This window comes from Acanthochromis polyacanthus, chromosome 5, assembly GCF_021347895.1.
Source record: "Acanthochromis polyacanthus isolate Apoly-LR-REF ecotype Palm Island chromosome 5, KAUST_Apoly_ChrSc, whole genome shotgun sequence".
Taxonomy (NCBI): domain Eukaryota; kingdom Metazoa; phylum Chordata; class Actinopteri; family Pomacentridae; genus Acanthochromis; species Acanthochromis polyacanthus.
The window spans coordinates 32,463,782-32,481,941 of NC_067117.1; the positions used below are offsets into that span (position 1 = coordinate 32,463,782).

The window sequence follows — 18,160 nt, forward strand, 5'->3', positions numbered from 1 at the left end:
GATGCAACTTTACTTCGAGTTTCCTCCGGACGTCCTAGCTCACCATCTAACCTACCAAATACTCATTTTGGCCACTTGTGTCAGCTGTTGCACTGATTTGGTCATTACTCGGAACTCATGACCACAGGTGAGGGTTTAAACAAAGACGGACCGTTAATTCGAGATCTTTTCCTTCTGGTTCTACTCTCTTTTCCCTCAACGGTTCGGTGCAACGCCTTCATTACTGCTATCACGGCCCCAAACCATCTGTTCATCTTACACTCAACTTGGCCACCACTTGTGAACAAAATCCTTATATACTTAAACTCCTCAGTTTGGGACAGCAACTCAACTCGAACCCAAAAAAAGCAATCCACAGGTTTCTGACAGACAACTATGACCTTGAACTTAGAGAAGCCAACTCTCATCCCGGCTGCAAACTGTATCAGGTGAGCGCTGAAGGTTGCAACATGGACCAAATGCAACTCCAAGGTTCCCAAACAGCAGAAACCGTGCTCACACCAGCTGAGCCTTAAGACACCGTCCATTAACCTCACAAACAGGATTGGAGATAAGGGTGGAGTCTAACACCAGAAACATGTTTGATTTGTACAGAAAATATGAATGCAGCTGTCATTCTGGTTGTTCAAGGACAAAAGGTAAATTTGGGTATCAACTTTTGTGCCATCCCTGGTTCGACTCCCGGGGTGGGCCTGGGATCTTTCTGCATGGAGTTTGCATGTTCTCCCTGTGCATGCGTGGGTTTTCTCCGGGTACTCCGGCTTCCTCCCACAGTCCAAAAATATGCTGAGGTTAATTGAGTACTCTAAATTGTCCGTAGGTGTGAATGCGAGTGTGAGTGTTCGTCTGTGTATGTAGCCCTGTGACAGACTGGCGACCTGTCCAGGGTGTCCCCTGCCTTTGCCCGAGTCAGCTGGGATAGGCTCCAGCACCCCCCGTGACCCTAATGAGGATAAAGCGGTGTATAGAGGATGGATGGAACTTTTGTGCCAAACAAATAACATTAAACAATGGCAGTTTCTTTTAACAAACAGAAAGGATGCTAGATAAATAAACTGCCTAAAATACCACTCCCTACATAAAAATGTAAGAACTGACTGTCATACTCTTCAACCATTCGACTACTAGATCCTTGATCATTAGAATATTCACTCCTAGGAACTAAAACGTAGTTGAACACTCTTCTTTTCTCCCACATGCACATGGTTCTGTTGATACTACAACAGGTACGAGGTGGTTTGTTTCGAAGATAGTCACATTGCTTCTTATATTGAACACAGAAAAACATGCAAGGCTACGGTGGACGTTTCTATTAACCTGCGACTTTGCACTTTTTACAGAACATAGAAGTTGATTGCAGATTGTACTGCAGCGTGTTGCTAGTGTGATTATTTCCAAGGTGTGTTGAGTAACAGTGGTCTGACACAGAACAGGACTTCTGGAGAATTTAGAACTTCCTACTGTGTTCTAGGTCCGTAGATGTAAGTCAACTGGTGACTATGTCAATTACAATTCTTTTAAATGGTAAATTCTAAATATCTGGATGACAGAGATTCTCCTCGTAGTCTTTCCTCATAACTAGTATTTGTTTTAAGTGGCTTTTTCTTTTTTTTTGGCTCATTTGCAGTATGCATAGTGGTGAAACTTTTAGGAGAGGTTCGTGCACAACCTTATGGACTTAGGTTGACGACAAATTTCAGACACATTCAAAGAAAGCTTGAATTGGTCTTAAGGAACACCAACACTGAGATGAAATTTAAAATAATTTGGAACTTCACATACACCCTGATTCCTCTGATGGAAATAAATCCAGAGAAACAGGGGTCCTTAAAAGCTTCATTTTGATAGACATACTTTACTCCTGAAGTTCTTGTAGCTGGCGGCTCTGCAGATGCAGTTGGTGGCGGCTTTGCAGACTTTGTGGTTGGAATCGATCTGCAGGGAGGCGAGTGCCTGCAGGGTGCATCCCAATGGGAGGAGCTCTGAGAGGCTCCGCCCCCTCAGCTTATTCAAAGCCCGCCTCCTTTTGGGGCTCCGCAGGGCCGAGAGGACGTACTCTGTAACACAACGAATAGGTTTAGCTGAAGATCCATTTAGCATTTCATTAAAACCCCACCATCTTTGTAGCACTTTTCTTTCATGTTGCCTTAAAAATTGAAGTTCAAAGTTGATTTTTCCACTTAGAAATGTAGAAATTGTAAACCTCAGCTTGTTTTCAATTTAATTTTGTGAGCAATTTAGCCACTTACATTAACGCACCCTCCAACGTATTGAAGCAGGCACATTCTAAGTTTTATTTTCAGTTTCTTTCTCCTCTTCAGTCCCATTCATGTGTATATTTCTGCGCATACTTTACTATTACCATTACAGAATTCTGGCTGTGCTGCTTATAAACAACTTTGTAATGCTTTTTAATATACTGAGACATGATGTATGTTTGCACAGCTCAGCTTTATCTAATCTTTCTATCTTTTAGTGTTATATGTGGGCTGTAAACTCCACCCACCAAGATTTATTTCAGGAGTCAAGCCCAAAAGTCCTGTTTTCATAGTTTTAGCAGTTTTTATAAGTGCTTCTCTATGCAAACCAAATGTAGTTTAACAGTTTAATAGATGGAAGACCTGTGGACTGAAGCCAAGTGAAGGACATGAGGAGAGAAGGATGCATTTCTGTGTGTTCATGTTCATATTTTGGCATCAGGATGAATCGTGTGGTTGTTGGAACTTTATTGATCCTTTACTGGGTGCTGTGGCCCTTTTGGCTGAACACAGAGTCCTGCTATCTTTGTGAGGACCGTCATTGACACACTGCATCTTAACCTGCCTAAACTATCATAACTAAAAGCCTAACTTGAACATAAACCAACATGAACCATCAAACATGCATTGAATGTCTGTCCCACAGTGCGACTCGACCACAGAATCCTTACAAGGTCTTTAAACTCAACACAGTCCTCACAGAGATACCAGAACACACCCAGTTTGTCTGGCATGACCATTCAGCAGTAATCCTAACAGATGTCCAGATGCCTTTTAGCATGCTGGAATTTCTGGAACGTTTTCAGATCTTAAAGCTCTGCAGTCGAACTATAACGCCATACTGTTCCTTAAATACGCAACAGACGCCAGCATGTAAAGTCTGAACATGAAGTTTGGGGATTCCCCACATGTGAAGTCAGAAACATGTACACTACCGTTCAAAAGTTTGGGGTCACCCGGACAGTGTTTTCCATGAAAACTCACACTTTTATTCATGTGCTAACACAACTGCACAAGAGGTTTTCTAATCATCAGTTAGCCTTTCAACACCATTAGCTAACACAATGTAGCATTAGAACACAGGAGTGATGGTTGCTGGAAATGTTCCTCTGTATTCCATTAAAAATCAGCCGTTTGCAGCTAGAATACTCATTTAACACATTGACAATGGCTAGACTGGATTTCTGATTGTTACCTTCACTGAAAAAAATTGCTTTTCTTTCAAAAATAAGGACATTTCTAAGTGACCCCAAACTTTTGAATGACAGTGTACATAAATATATTCAGTAATTCAACAACTCAGGTAGAGGCAGAAGTCTTTCAGAACCTTCAGCTGACGTTTTAATGTTCATTTTTTAACAATAAGCATTGGCAGAAACGTGAATTTACTTTGAAGGACTACTCAAGTAAAATACCTCAGATTTAAATGCATCTTCATACTTCTATTGCTCTTCATGTTGTGCTTTTTTCTACATTATGTTTATTTTACAGGCGTAGTTAAAAAATACTTTTCACATCAGCTCAGAAAATTTGATTGATGCATGAAAGGTTTTGCATTACCAGTAACAACATTCTGCTCCTGTATATGATAAATATTCCACTGCAATTGCATATTGAATACAGTGCTTTGAGTTTTGGTAGTTTTTGTACATCATGGTGCAAATACTTCTGTACTTTAACTTGAGTAAAGACAGTATTTGTATGTTTGTAATTTTTTTGCTATTTTTTGCTCAAAACATTGTACTACTACTCGTGCTACTATGATGACTATCACTACTAGTAATAATAACAATAATTATAGTTTCTAATTTTATTTATAGTGCACATTTTGTAAACAAACTAAGGTGTTTTACACAAAACAAATGTCAAATAAGAAATAATGAAAACCTGTTCAAACAAATAAGGTCCTAGTATGTAATATAACAAAATAAAACACTAAACTCAAGTAATAGTAGCACTATTTTTTTTAAACACAGCCTTCAAATATTACCCAACAACTGTAAATATAGAAGTTGAGACCCTACAGTGTAATTTATAGTGTGATTTTATCTGAGTAATTTACAGGGATTTAGGGATTTAAACTCTAGAAAAAAACTTAGAAAATACTACTTTGCCTGACTGTAATACATACTAAAGCTGAGACCTACTGGTAAACATGTTTATTTTTAATTAAATATTACAGTTAAGTTGAATACTGTCTGGTTTTTGGGGTGTTTTAAAGCTCTACCTTCTCTGGAGAGGCGGGAGATGTGATCTCCAAGCTCCAGGAAGCTCCAGCGCTTCAGATACACCGACAGCTGGAAGAGGGAGACTCTGTCTGGGCTGCAGACCGAGCGACAGCTGGGCAACACCCGGCAGGAGGCCTGCACCTGCTGCAGGAGCTGAGAAAACACTGCAGAGGAGCAAGAAAGAAGGGTTTCAGATCAGTCTGCGAATAAAAACACTGCTCGAGACTTAATGCATGGGTGTAGATTTTGGGGGAGGCACAGGACACACATTTCCCTCAATGTTTTAATGCATTCATTCCCTCTGATGAAAGCAAGAAAGAAGCAGAAGACTCATTAAAAATATGCTATAACTTAGCTAATGGCTGTAACCATGCTTCAGACAAAGATGGGTCTTTCTACTTCAGCTGTTTGCCCATTTTTACTTCACAAAATTTGAACATGAATCATGAATCTATTATGAGAAACATAATTAGACCCGCATAAATTAAATCATATTTTAAATTGTCCTGATCTTCACATAAATAATGACATTTTAATTGCAGTATAAATTGATGCGGAAAAATCTGAAATCGGTGCTTAAAAAAACCCCACTACAATACAAGAAAAGAAGTGTTCTGCTGCTCTCCAGTACAGTATCACTACCGAGGACCTTAACTGCTGCCATTCGTGTTGTGAATTTCCATTGTAGTTTGTTAGTGAATCTCTTCACTCCTACAGATTGGAGGCTTGTTGGTGCAACATGTTTATTGTCAAAGCTGCACCGAAACAGTAGAGCTAAAGAGATAGCAGAGATACTCCATATTGTAGAACGTCAACTGAAAAACTGACCAAACACAAGTTTAAAACGACACCTGTGCTGTGAATTTGATCTTTCCATGACAAATGTTGAAGTTAGAAGTAATAGAAAGTCCTGCTCTCCCACACAAAGACAGTCTTCTTCCTGAAGGGGGCGTGGTCAGCAGCAACTCAGCTGCATTTAAAGCTCCAGACACTGAAACCGCCCATTTAGAACGCAACTAAAACCAGGAACTACACAGTCATGGAGAAATCAGCCTGTCGGAAACACTTAGAGATGGGAATTTAATATCAAAGGATATAAAAACATATTTTGGAGGCATGTGCGGCTTTCATTGTTATGCAGAAAAAGGGCAAAATATGTGGGCTTGGAAATCAAGGGATTCCAGAAAGTCTTAGCGAATACTTTATATTGACAAAAGTATTGGGACACTCCAAATAATTGAATTCAGGTGTTCCAACCACTTCCATGGCCCCAGGAGTGTAAAATCAAGCAACTAGGCATGCAGACTGCTTCTACAAACATTTGTGAAAGAATGGGTCGCTCTCAGGAGCTCAGTGAATTCAAGCATGGTACCGTGATAGGTGGTCACCTGTGCAGTCCATTCATGAAATTTCGTCCATGCTAAATATTCCACAGTCAACTGTTAGTGGTATTAAAACAAATTGGAAGCAATTGGGAACAACAGCAACATGACTACGAAGTGGTAGGCCACAAAAAAAAACTTGGTGTGGCCTTCAAATTAGCTCCAGAACATCGTAGAAAGCTTCATGGAATGGGTTTCCATGGCCAAGCAGCTGCATAAAAGCTTGACATCATCAAGTGCTTTGGTGTAAAGCAGCCGCCGCTGGACTCTAGAGCAGTGGAGACGTGTTCTCTGGAGTGACCAATCAAGGTTCTCTGTGTGGTGGACCAGTCTGGGTTTGGTGGTTGCCAGGGGAACAGAATTTATCTAACTGCATTTTGCCAAGTCTAAAGTTTAGTGGAGTGGGATTATGTTGTGGGGTTGGGCTTGTTCCCTTAGTTCCAGTGCAAGGAACTCTTAATGCTTCAGATATTTTGGACAATTTCATGGTCCCAACTTTGTGGGAACAGTTTAGGGATGACCCCTTCCTGTTCCAACATGGCTAACACCTGCACAAAGCAGGTCAATAAAGACATGGATGAGAGAGATTGGTGTGGAGTTCTGACCTCAACCTGATAGAACATCTTTGGGATGAATTAGAGGAGACTGAGGACCAGGCCTTCTCATCCAACATCAGTGCCTGACCAAAACTCATAATAAGCCCTGAGGATTTAGAATGGGATGTCATTAAAGTTCATGTATGTATAAAGGCAGATGTCCCAAAACATTTGGCAATATAGTGTATCCTTGTGCTGTTATCTTGTAACTAACACTCATGGTAACTACTGAGCAAAACCTCATTAGCTGCGTTCCAAAATCCGTACTTGCATGCTATACATAGTATTTCCCAATGCACAGTTTTATCAGATGAAGTATGCCAGAAATACCCAGATGTCCTACTACATCTGGCCATTCTGATCCACAGTCCTTTGCGGAGTTATGTCATGGTGTTGACAACTCCTTTCGCAATACAGACTGCGGTGGTCAAAGGCATGTTATTACAACTCAGTTTGTCCCAGTAGTATGTTTGCTGCATGTAACGGTGAGTATTTTGTGAGGGCAGCTGCTGTTCGTACTCTGCTGTCCTGTTTCAGGCTGAGTGGTTCAGGTGTCGAAACTCCAACTCACCTTTCTCTGACTGCCCGGGCTGCTTGGCCTTCACCTTGTGGGTGTAGCGTTTCTTCAGCGTCCTGGAGAAGCTGTCGGCATGGCAACAGAAAGGAGAGCCGCTGTCGTTGGCACAATCCTCCCAGAACTGCAGAAGATCCCTCGTTCTCTGGGCCTTTGGCAGGACTGAAGGAGGAGAACAAAAATCGTACATTTATTTGACGCATTGATTCAAGCGTCATATCTTGTGTGTGAACAGGTTTTCCACTGACTGTCTCTAGCGGTGATGCTGTCCGTCTTCTCCAGCAACAGGCAGCTCACTCTGTCCAGGACTTCAGCCTGCAGAGACATTTCCTGCAGCAGCTCCCTCCTGGACGGGGCGAAGTCAGTTGTCCTCATCATCTGAGGAGACATTAGTTTGATTCAGTAGAACAAACTGGAGGTTTGAGACTAAAAAGGGGCACAAACAGTTTCCTAATAGCCTCCTAATTACTGCATTTTTTTTTTTTACAATGACAACACAGAAACTGGAAATCAGGCATTGGTCATGGCGATTTGAAATTGAATAACCCCTGTTAAAAATGAGCAGGTACAAGAAAGAAAAAAAGTTTGATGTATTTTCTATAAAAAATCATGATCAGAATGAAATGCTGAACATGAGGAACAAAGAAACACCTGATGTGGACAAACATCTTGTGACCATCTTGTACCTGCAGCAGGATGCAGCAGATGTCCAGGTGAGTCTCCAGAGCCTGGTCGAGACCCCAGTTCCCAGAAGTCAGCGGGGCAATGACGAGGTCTTCCTCAGAAGCTGATTGGCTGTCCTGAGAGAGGAGGCCGAGGCTCCTCAGAGTGCTCTGCTGGAACGAACTGATGCTGACGGAGGAAAATAAAAAGAGAAAAGTTATTTTACAGCATTTCAACACACCGTGAACTGTTTCTGTCCATCTGTCTGTCTCTCACCCGCTGTCTTTTAGTCTCAGGCTGCCCAGACAGGAAGTGTCATCATCAGCGTTGAAGTCATGTGACAGGAAGTCGAAGCTGCCGAGGACTTCCTCCACAGCCAAAGTCTCCTCTGATGAGGAGCTCTTTAGCATGGAGAGGTCATTCTGGAAGAGCAAAAACACTAGAAGATCACTCACTGTGTGTACATGTATAAAATGATCGTTTTTAATTGTAGTGTTTTGAACACTTTGGCGTTAAATTACAGATTAACTAATACGCTTACAGAAAAAAGTAATAATTTACATAACTGTGAAAAACGAGCCCAAAACTGTTAATAAGGTCCAGAATATTAAGTAGTTCTTTTACAACATTCGACCATATAATATCGCTATTAGTTTATGCATTTTAATCAATAAAAAATATAACTTCTGTACACATAATTTCTGTTATTTGGAAACAAAAACGTAAATATATTAAGTGTTGACAATGGCACACAATTGGAAAAAATCACAGGTAAGTTTTAACAGTAATTTAAAAAAAAACTGTCTACTGTCCATATTTTCCCAGTGTTGTTAAATCATGTCTGGTAAAATTGTAGAAAAGTATTAATGTACATGTTTATTGTTAATAACAAAACAAATAAGCAAAAAAGTACTGGATTTCAATCCGAAAAAAACAATATTGTGTAAATATGTTATTTAAAAAATAGATTTATTAAGCAGTGAAAAATTGTAAATAGTTTTGAGTGGTCATTTCCCAAATTTTTCCCAGCATTATGAAATTATAAATATTAATCAGTAAAATCACATAAATTAGTATTAATTTACACATTGACTAATAATACAAACATTACAAAAACACACAAAAAACAGTGCAGTTTTAATGAATTTAAATCATCTAAGAAAATCATTATTGTACAGATATTTGCTGTTATTTTCACAGGTTTTTTTTTAGCAGTATTCCACTGTTGCTGCCTGCTTTTCACAGATTTTTGTTTCTTTTTTCTTTACAGTACATAACTCCACACATACCTTCAGTATGGTGGCCAGATGTAGGACCTGGTGGTCCAAAGCTCTCATCTCCTTGTCAGAGGAGCTCTGGTCCTGCAGGCTTTTCTCCAGCTCTGTTACCAGAGCTCCCAGCCTGATGGCCTGAGCTCTCCGCTGGGCTCCACTGACCACCGGCTTCCCTGGAGTCGAAGCAGCTGGAAGGGGTGAAGACAGAGATCCAGCTGGAGGCTGAGAGGGTGGAACTGAGTCAGAATATGTCTGAGAGTCTGGAGAGTCCTGGAACAAATGTGGGAAAGACGCAGATTAACCTTCTGACCTCCAGTCATTTTGTCATAACCCTCCATGATTTCTCTGTACTTTGCTGCATTCATCTTGACCTCTACCTGCTGCAAAGAAACATCCCCCCACCATGATGATACCACCGTCATGCTTCACATCATGATGATACCGCCACCGTGCTTCACATCATGATGCTGCCACCACCGTGCTTCACATCATGATGCTGCCACCACCGTGCTTCACATCATGATGATACCACCACCGTGCTTCACATCATGATGATACCACCACCGTGCTTCACATCATGATGCTGCCACCACCGTGCTTCACATCATGATGATGCCACCACCGTGCTTCACATCATGATGCTGCCACCACCGTGCTTCACATCATGATGCTGCCACCACCGTGCTTCACACCATGATGATACCACCACCGTGCTTCACACCATGATGATACCACCACCGTGCTTCACACCATGATGATACCACCACCGTGCTTCACATCATGATGCTGCCACCACCGTGCTTCACATCATGATGATACCACCACCATGCTTCACATCATGATGATACCACCACCGTGCTTCACATCATGATGATACCACCACCGTGCTTCACATCATGATGCTGCCACCACCGTGCTTCACATCATGATGCTGCCACCACCGTGCTTCACATCATGATGCTGCCACCACCGTGCTTCACATCATGATGCTGCCACCACCGTGCTTCACATCATGATGCTGCCACCACCGTGCTTCACACCATGATGATACCACCACCGTGCTTCACACCATGATGATACCACCACCGTGCTTCACACCATGATGATACCACCACCGTGCTTCACATCATGATGATACCACCACCATGCTTGCAGTCTTTGGTGTCCATCAAACATGCATGTTATAGTGTTTAGTCTGATGGACAAAAAGCTCAATTTTGGTCTTGGACTAATTTATCTTTTTTGTAAATTCTTGTCAAAAAATCCAAATTAATGGGACTGTGATTCTATATTTAAAAAGAAACTAAACAGGGAAAACCTCCAAGGGACAGTCCACTTTATTACATTTGATTTGCAGTATTAATGGACATAATTAAAATTGAAATTGGGCCAGTTTTCTTGTGGTTTCATTTTTGGTATTTGATGAAAAAACAGATTATTATTTGTAAACTGAGAAAACTACATGGGTGCAGCTGTAATCAGGGTTTTAGCCTCTGAACCTTTTGTTTGATAAGATTTGATAGAATTTCAGTACAGTTTTGAGGTGAACTTTAATGTTTGTGATGCCTTCAGGGCTTCTTACCTGCACACTGACAGAGTCCTGACCCAGAACTCCACTTTGCCTCTCAGGTTCTGGTTCTGTGTTCTTTCTGAGGATGTCTGGAGTGCTGGATCTGATCGAGGCACAAAGATATGGCTCTTAGCTCATAAACAGCTCAGAAACATTTTAGTTTTTTCATGCTTTGTTCTCTGAAAGCATTAAAACTGCAAAACAAAACAAACATTGAATACTCCTGAGTGGACCCTCACCTCTGTAAGGCCTGCAGGGATCCAGTTTTACTCTCCTCTGGTGAAGAAGGCGTCTCACCTCCCCACTCTTCTTCCTCCTCCCTCTCCTCCATCCTCTTCCTCTCCTCCTGCTCCTCTACAGATTCTTCCTCTCCCAGGGACAGCTGAGTTTGACTTCCCCCAAAACTGGTGCCTTGACTGGGGCTGGATGGGTAGCTGTGAGCCCTGGTCAGACTGTGGAGGAAAGAATTTAGTCTGGAAAAGACTACAGGAAACTTGAGCGAGATGTTAAGATATGAACAAAAAAGTAGTACAGCAAATGGCTCTACTGTTGAATAATAACAATAATAATAATATGCATATAGCACCTTTTGACAACACATCTACAAAGTGCTTTACAATAAAAAAAAGTTAAATTAAACCAGTAACTAAAGACTACCGTCCCTGTAGCTCTGCTGTATATAACCTTTGTTACTTACTTCGGTGTGTTCGGGCTCTGAGGGCTGTTGCTGGAAGCGATGGAGGTGTGTGATGGGTTGGACAGGTAGCTGAGCAGAGAAACTCCTCCTCTGTTGTGGCGACTTTTAGACACCAGAGACGGCAGCGAACCTTCCTGAACCTGTAACTCTCGAACCATCGACTGAAGAGAAATGAACATAGCAAACTTTAGAGGTTTTAACTGACAGTGTTTTAGACAAAGTCTTGATGTAAAACCAATAAAGCATTTGGATTTTGAATAAAATGACATAACATTACAATCAAGATAAATATGATTGATTCCCACGATTTGAACATGAAACTTGCAGTTTCACACACATGACCCAAGAAATAAAACCAGAAACATCAAAACAGAAGAATGCAGAATGGAAATCTGTGGAAGAATCCTCCAATACCAAAGATGTCGGTTGTACGACATATGTCCCGCCCCGTCTTTGAAACAGCCAATCATCTGCTGAACTGTTTCACACCATGATGCTACCGCCACCATGCTTCACACCATGATGCTACCGCTAACTGGGAAAAATCCAGCCAGTCCTATGGTGTCATGAAGCTGAGTGCACTAGTCGTAGAAGTGTAATCCGGGAGGTAAACTGCTTTTTTTAGACCTTATTTTGCTGCAAATCTACCGAGCTTTTGAAATGTTTTTTATTTAAATATGATGTGCAATTCCGTTTGTAGGTCCCACTGTTCATTAAAAATACAATTATGTCTCTCTCTGCTTTTATTTTGAAAGGGACCAGGCCAGCCCAAAATAACTGACCAGAGGTGATGCCAAGATGTGTGATTTGGTCTAGAACGTCTAAAAACAAAAAAATGTACATATAAAAAGTAGATCCAGTCTGTTACTAGTACATGTGCATCATATTACAGTTCTGTTCAGTATCCAGATAGAAACCTTAGATGTTGTACCTGGAATCTGTTGCCAGTTTAAGGTCACAGTCTTCAATACTTCTATCCCCACTGGGACCACTGTGTCCTTCACCTTCCACATCTGTTCCAGGTGTTCCTGGAACTTCTTGATCTCCTTTGCTCTTACTTCCTGGTCTTACTGTCAGCTGAGACCATCAGATCTGTAACAACTTCCCTCCTCTGCTTCTTGTCAGCTGCCACAGTTTCAGTGTGGATCTTGAACTCTAGAGTTTTCCCACCAGTTTTAGTCAGTACATATGTTCCTGGACACCGTATGAGGCCTCTACAAGTATGCTATTACTATGCGCGAGTCATTTTTGAAGTCATTTACTGTTAATTGTTGTTGACTGTAAAAGAAACAGGCCAACAACTGTGAATAACATCCACTTAAAAAAAATCTATATTTTTACAAATAGTAATTAGTTTTTCTACAACGTTTGACTGGAAAGCTATGATGTTTTTTTCACTATATTTAAACCAGCAACACAACAACAACAAAAATCTTCATCTTATAGGTATTCGCGGTCTTTAACAAAAATTGTTGTATGTTAAGGACTGAAAATAGTAAAATCAAACAACCAAACAAACAAAAAGCTGATTTTTCCAGTTTTGTTACATTTCAGATACTACCTTGTAAAGTTACAAAAAAGAAGTTTACATCAGTAGCAATCTTTAAAAAAAAGTCTGTATTTTTTCTTTTCCTTTTTTAAAAAAAAAAGTCTTTACTGTATTTAAATGAGCAAAAAAATTCATTATTTTACCTATATTTGCAGTCACTGTGAGAAAATTTTGCATATTAAGGAATGAAAAATGATTTTTTTTGTTAAACAGTAAATACTTTCCGCATCAAAAAGCTGTATCAGATATTTGCTGTTATTTTCGGGGTTGTTTTTTTGCATTTTTGTTTGTTTTACAGATGTTCCCCGTTTTGTTAAATTGCAGTTGGTATTTTGAGAATCATAGAAAAAATATTAATTTACACGTTTACACTATTTTTCAGTGTTTAAATCATTATTTTCTTTTTTTCTACAGTTTCTGAGTGTTACAATATTTCACCGTTTTGTCACAGTGTTTTTTTTTTTCTTGCCAGGATTTTCTTTCTGATGATTCAGAACAAATTAAAACACTTCGAAAAGCAGTAAACTAAGAAAACTACGAACACAACGAGTGCTGTACAGATGTTTTTACAGTGTGAATGAGGATCGTTCATGTACTCACTATGAAGTACTTCTCTGTGAAGGACGGAGTACTCGGCGCTGTCCAGCTGTAAACTGAATTCTTTCTGCTCGACACCGACTGTTTGCTGACGGACAGCGGCCTCATCTTCTCAGAGCTGTCGAATGGACTAAAGGAAATGACACAAAATACATGCTAAACACATACATATACACGCACAAATACACAGAGCACTACTTCATCCATTTAACCAGGTTTTCTTGGCTATTAACTACCGGTCTACTGAGCAAATTTCCAGACTTTTATAAGGTTTTATGCTTTTCCAGACAAGGAAAATTCCTTTTTCCTTTCCTCATTTAGCCTTTAGCTTTGTGAGAAAGCAGGAATTGGTGCATGGACTCTGCAAACTGATGGATTTTGTGCTTTTGTGGAATACGTTGATGTAATTCCATCGACCTCTGAACTTGTCTTTACACAGATTAATGATCAGTGGGTAAATTGGAATGTCTTTTTTCTAATTAAGGTGACATTTTGGTTGTTAGGGAGTCGTGACTTTTTGAGTAGGAGGTTTTTAGATCATGCAAACTATTTATACCATGCAGCTTTACATCAGTTTGAGCTATCTGGCAACAAAGCATCATCTTTTTTTAGCCGCCTTTAGCTGTGTTTTTGTGTTTCCTCAACCAATTTTCTCACAGAATTTTATATGCAGCCCTGTGACAGACTGGCGACCTGTCCTGGGTGTCCCCTGCCTTCGCCCGAGTCAGCTGGGATAGGCTCCAGCACCCCTCGCGACCCTAATGAGGATAAAGCGGTGTATAGAGGATGGATGGATGGATGGATTTTATATGCAGCAGAAAAACTGATGCAAACACTGGTTTACAAACTTTTGGAAATGGTTTGCTTTCGAAAAAAATTGGCAAAATCTTACATACTTTGATATGATGAAGCAGAAAGCAAATGATAAAAGTGATGATTGGCTAATGTTTCCAAGATATTTAATGACAAAGTTTTACTATGTACATAAATCTAACGTTTGAAAGAATACTTATATCTGAAGTGTTCAGGTGCTAATTCAGGTCCCTGGCAAGGACTAACCCTTTAAGCTGCAGTCAATTCCAGCCATTTTCAGTACAAAAAAATCGCTAATATTCTATTTCTAAATAAAAAAATGACGAAAAATACAGGGAATATTGGACGCACATTGCGAGGTGCATTTCCTTGAAAATGACCTATTCGTGGATTTTATACCGACTTCAAGACATGTTTTGGACAAAATATTTTACTGGCTTGTGTCGTCTGGATATAAAAGGTTGGATTATGGCCGTTTTTTGTGGAATATTTTCATCTGTGTGTAATAATGAACCCGGAAATGTGAGTCGCGCTGTGTGCGTTGAAGCCGTGTATAGAGAACGGATGGATGAATATTCGTTTTTGTCGGACAAATGTGTTTTTCTCACCCGCTGTGGTAATCACATCTGAAAGTGGTTTATACCAGCGGATTCATGAGAATCTAAGCTTTCCATCGGCGTATAGTGTTTGTATAATCGCGTTTGGAGCCTTCGGACATTCTTCAAATTCCTATGCAAATTAGTAGGTGTACCGCCGGCGGTACACTGAAGTTTAAGAAGTTGTGACTTATTGTAACTAAATGTATTTGTGAAATACAAACTGAAACATCACCTAAAACATCACTTGAAACAACAGTTATTCAGAATGGACATGACGCTTTTTGGCTTGGTACTTGTACAGGGCATCAGGATCATCCTAACTTTTCTCCTGGGGAGTTCCAAATCCCTGACCAGATCATTTAGTTCATCCTGTGATATGAGATGTGTTTCAGCAGAGGAGAAGGGTGTTGTTACAGATGTGCAAAATATTTTACACTTGGTTGTCTTCTGATGTAATTGAAATTATTGTTCCAACCTCTTCTTTTAAATGCTCTAAAGTGTTTTTTACCAGTACTTTTTTTTCCTGTTTTTTTTCCACCATACAGGGGTATGGTGGCCTAAAGTCTGGGTCAGCTGATGTTGATGCTACAGCAGGAGTAGTATCCTGGTCCTCATCTGAGTCTAGTGAGAAGGATTCTGAAGGATCAGGATCTGGTAGTTCTGCTCCATGAGGTACAGGGTGCAGAGCTGATGGAATATTTGGACACTGCACAGTCTGTTTTGACTGTCTTGATATTCCTTTTGCAGCTGGGGGAACCATACAAAAATAGAAATCACTGTTGGTTCTCGCCAAATCATTGGAACTGCAGAAAGCATAGGTTTTCTTTTTTTTTTTTTATGGAGCCACTGACGAAGATTACTTGCACATGTGTTACAACAATAATATGGGGCCCAACTCTTGTCCTGATGCCCTATACTACATCCAAAATAAAGATCCATCCATTATCTACAGCCGCTTAATCTTCATTAGGGTCATGAGGGGCTGGAGTCTATCCCAGCTGAATTAGAGTGAAGGCAGAGGACACCCTGACAAGTCACCAGTCTGTCACAGGGCTACATATAGAGACAAACAATCACACGCACATTCACACCTACGGGCAGTTTTGAATGATCAATTAACTTCAGATTTTGGACTGTTTTTGGAAGGGCTGCACAGTGGCGTGGTAGTTAGCACTTTCACTTTTACAGCTAGAAGATCCCGGTTGATGGTCCGTCCTTCCCGGGATCTTTCTGCATGGAGTTTGCATGTTCTCTCTGTGCATGTGTAGGTTTTCTCTGAGTATTCCTCCCACAGTCCAAAAACATGCTGAGGTTAACTGATTATTCTGTCCAGGCGTCCCCTGTCTTCACCCTAAGTCAGCTGGAATAGACTCCAGCCCCCCTGTGACCCTAATGAGGATTAAGTGGTGTGTAGATGATGGATGGATGGATGTTGTTGGACTGCAGGAGGAAGCTGCAGTACCTGGAGAAAACCCCAACAGAGAGAACAAGCAAACTCCATGCAGAAAGATCCCGGGAAGGCTGCAAGGCGAAAGTGCTAACCACTGTTCCACTGTGCAGCCCCAAAACAAAAATAACATGCCTTTTTCACAACAGCAGTTATACTGCGCTTTTGTGATGCAAAGGGTAACCTCACCTCAAATATGATTCAATTTCAATTCAATTTAGTGCCGATTACAGGCCAAATTTCTCAAAATCCAAGTCTCAATACGCTTTGCAGAACCCATATGCCTGAACCCCCTGAGCAGCCCTAAGGCGACAGGGGCAAGAAAAAACTCTATAACTGAAGTTAATTGTGTTGTTCACACAGTTTCGAGGCATCTCTGGTAAAAAATATGAGACACTTTGAAAAAAGCATCACACACTGACAAAATCTGCTACATCGGATTTAGATCGATGCTCCTCATGACTTATGAAATGTAACAGAGTGTACAATGTGTCAAAGAAAGCATCTTCTATGAAAACACTAGCACAGATGAATATGTTCTGCTTTGCAGAAATGTTTTGAGTCACAACTTGTAGCTCAGACACACACATATCCTTTCAATTAATATTTGCTCTCTCATTACTACGTATAGAGTTTCAGTATTTGACTTATTACTCTATCTTGCTAACTTGAGCCAACCATAACTTTTGACTGATTTTTTTCATTTTTAGTAACTGAACGTAGCTCAAGTTCGGCTACTTTTACTCTGGAAGCATTTTGCTTGTAGACCAGTGAAAACAGTAACATGTGACTTGGTATATTTTGTGTGTTTTGTGTGTTTTCACGGCTGCAGGAGTCTTTTTTTTGTGCTTTTTGAGTGTGATTCTGGCAGCTTCATGGTTTTTTTTTGTCTCTCTGGGGAGAATCTCTGAACCGTCGTCCACCTGAAGCCTGAAATGTGATCCGTCACGGTGCAGAGGACGTTTACTGTGCAATGTTCACCCTGAATTCAGGCAGCTGCTCGCTAACAGCTGGCTCAGGTTAGAGGTGCAGCGGAGAACGAAGAAAACAACAGAATCTGTGCTGATGCTTGGTCGTGTTTTACAGCTTAAAGTCGCCGTTTTACAGGGAAGCTCTTTGAAGATTACAATAAGAGAGTGGGAGAGACGAGAGAAACCAGCAGATGTTGGGTTTTCCAGCAGTAATTGTTCGCTGTTGTCTCTCATTTCTATCTTTTTGTGGAAGCAGAGGAAGTTTCTCTGTGCAACAACTGCATTTGTCCTTCGTGAGATTCATGTAATTTCATACAAACAGAGAAAAAAAGGCAGCACACTTCACTATCTGAGGTCAAGACCAAAGTTCAGGCAACACTTTCACGTGTTTTACACGACAGATTCGATTTCCTGACACAGCTGTCCGCACCTATTCCCTCATCGAATCATCCAATTATTCTTAGTTTCCTTTGTGTCGAGGGGATTTAACTCTTCCCTACAGACAAAAAGCCTTTAATCACTCTGTCCTTCACCACCACAGGACTAATTTACATGTTGACTTTAAGAAATGCCCAAACCTTTAATAACATCCAAATCAAAAATCAGCATTTTTACAAAAAAGTAATTCTTTTATCATGTATCACCATATAAATACCTTATAATTTCACATTTAAATATAATTTTTGAATGATTTATTGTAATTTTTCTGATTTTCCCAGATTTGTTTAATTACAGGTTATAACTAGTAAAAAAAGAAATAAGCATTAATTTCCACAGTTACTGTAAAATAAAATGGCCAAAACTGAACATAACGTCCACACTAAAAATCTATATTTTTACAAATACTAATTTCTTTTACAATATTTGACTGTAAAATTATGATACTCTTATTGCATTTAATTCTGTACAAAAAACAATTATTTTACAGGTATTTGCAGTTAA

At 40.3% G+C, this 18,160-nt stretch overlaps 1 protein-coding gene across 7 annotated transcripts in view; it reads right to left on the reverse strand.

The window, feature by feature from the left end:
• Window positions 1–18,160, reverse strand: part of ripor3 (RIPOR family member 3) — an 88,883-nt gene that overhangs the window by 4,834 nt on the left and 65,889 nt on the right. For all 7 annotated transcript variants that reach the window (XM_051948481.1, XM_051948485.1, XM_051948486.1 and 4 more), the window contains 11 exons: window positions 13,392–13,518; window positions 11,243–11,403; window positions 10,785–10,997; window positions 10,558–10,648; window positions 8,991–9,245; window positions 7,978–8,123; window positions 7,725–7,890; window positions 7,287–7,416; window positions 7,036–7,200; window positions 4,486–4,650; window positions 1,855–2,057 (listed from right to left, as the gene is read on the reverse strand). In XM_051948481.1, coding sequence (XP_051804441.1) covers window positions 1,855–2,057; window positions 4,486–4,650; window positions 7,036–7,200; window positions 7,287–7,416; window positions 7,725–7,890; window positions 7,978–8,123; window positions 8,991–9,245; window positions 10,558–10,648; window positions 10,785–10,997; window positions 11,243–11,403; window positions 13,392–13,518 — 1,822 coding nt within the window. The remainder of the gene's footprint in view (window positions 1–1,854; window positions 2,058–4,485; window positions 4,651–7,035; window positions 7,201–7,286; window positions 7,417–7,724; window positions 7,891–7,977; window positions 8,124–8,990; window positions 9,246–10,557; window positions 10,649–10,784; window positions 10,998–11,242; window positions 11,404–13,391; window positions 13,519–18,160) is intronic.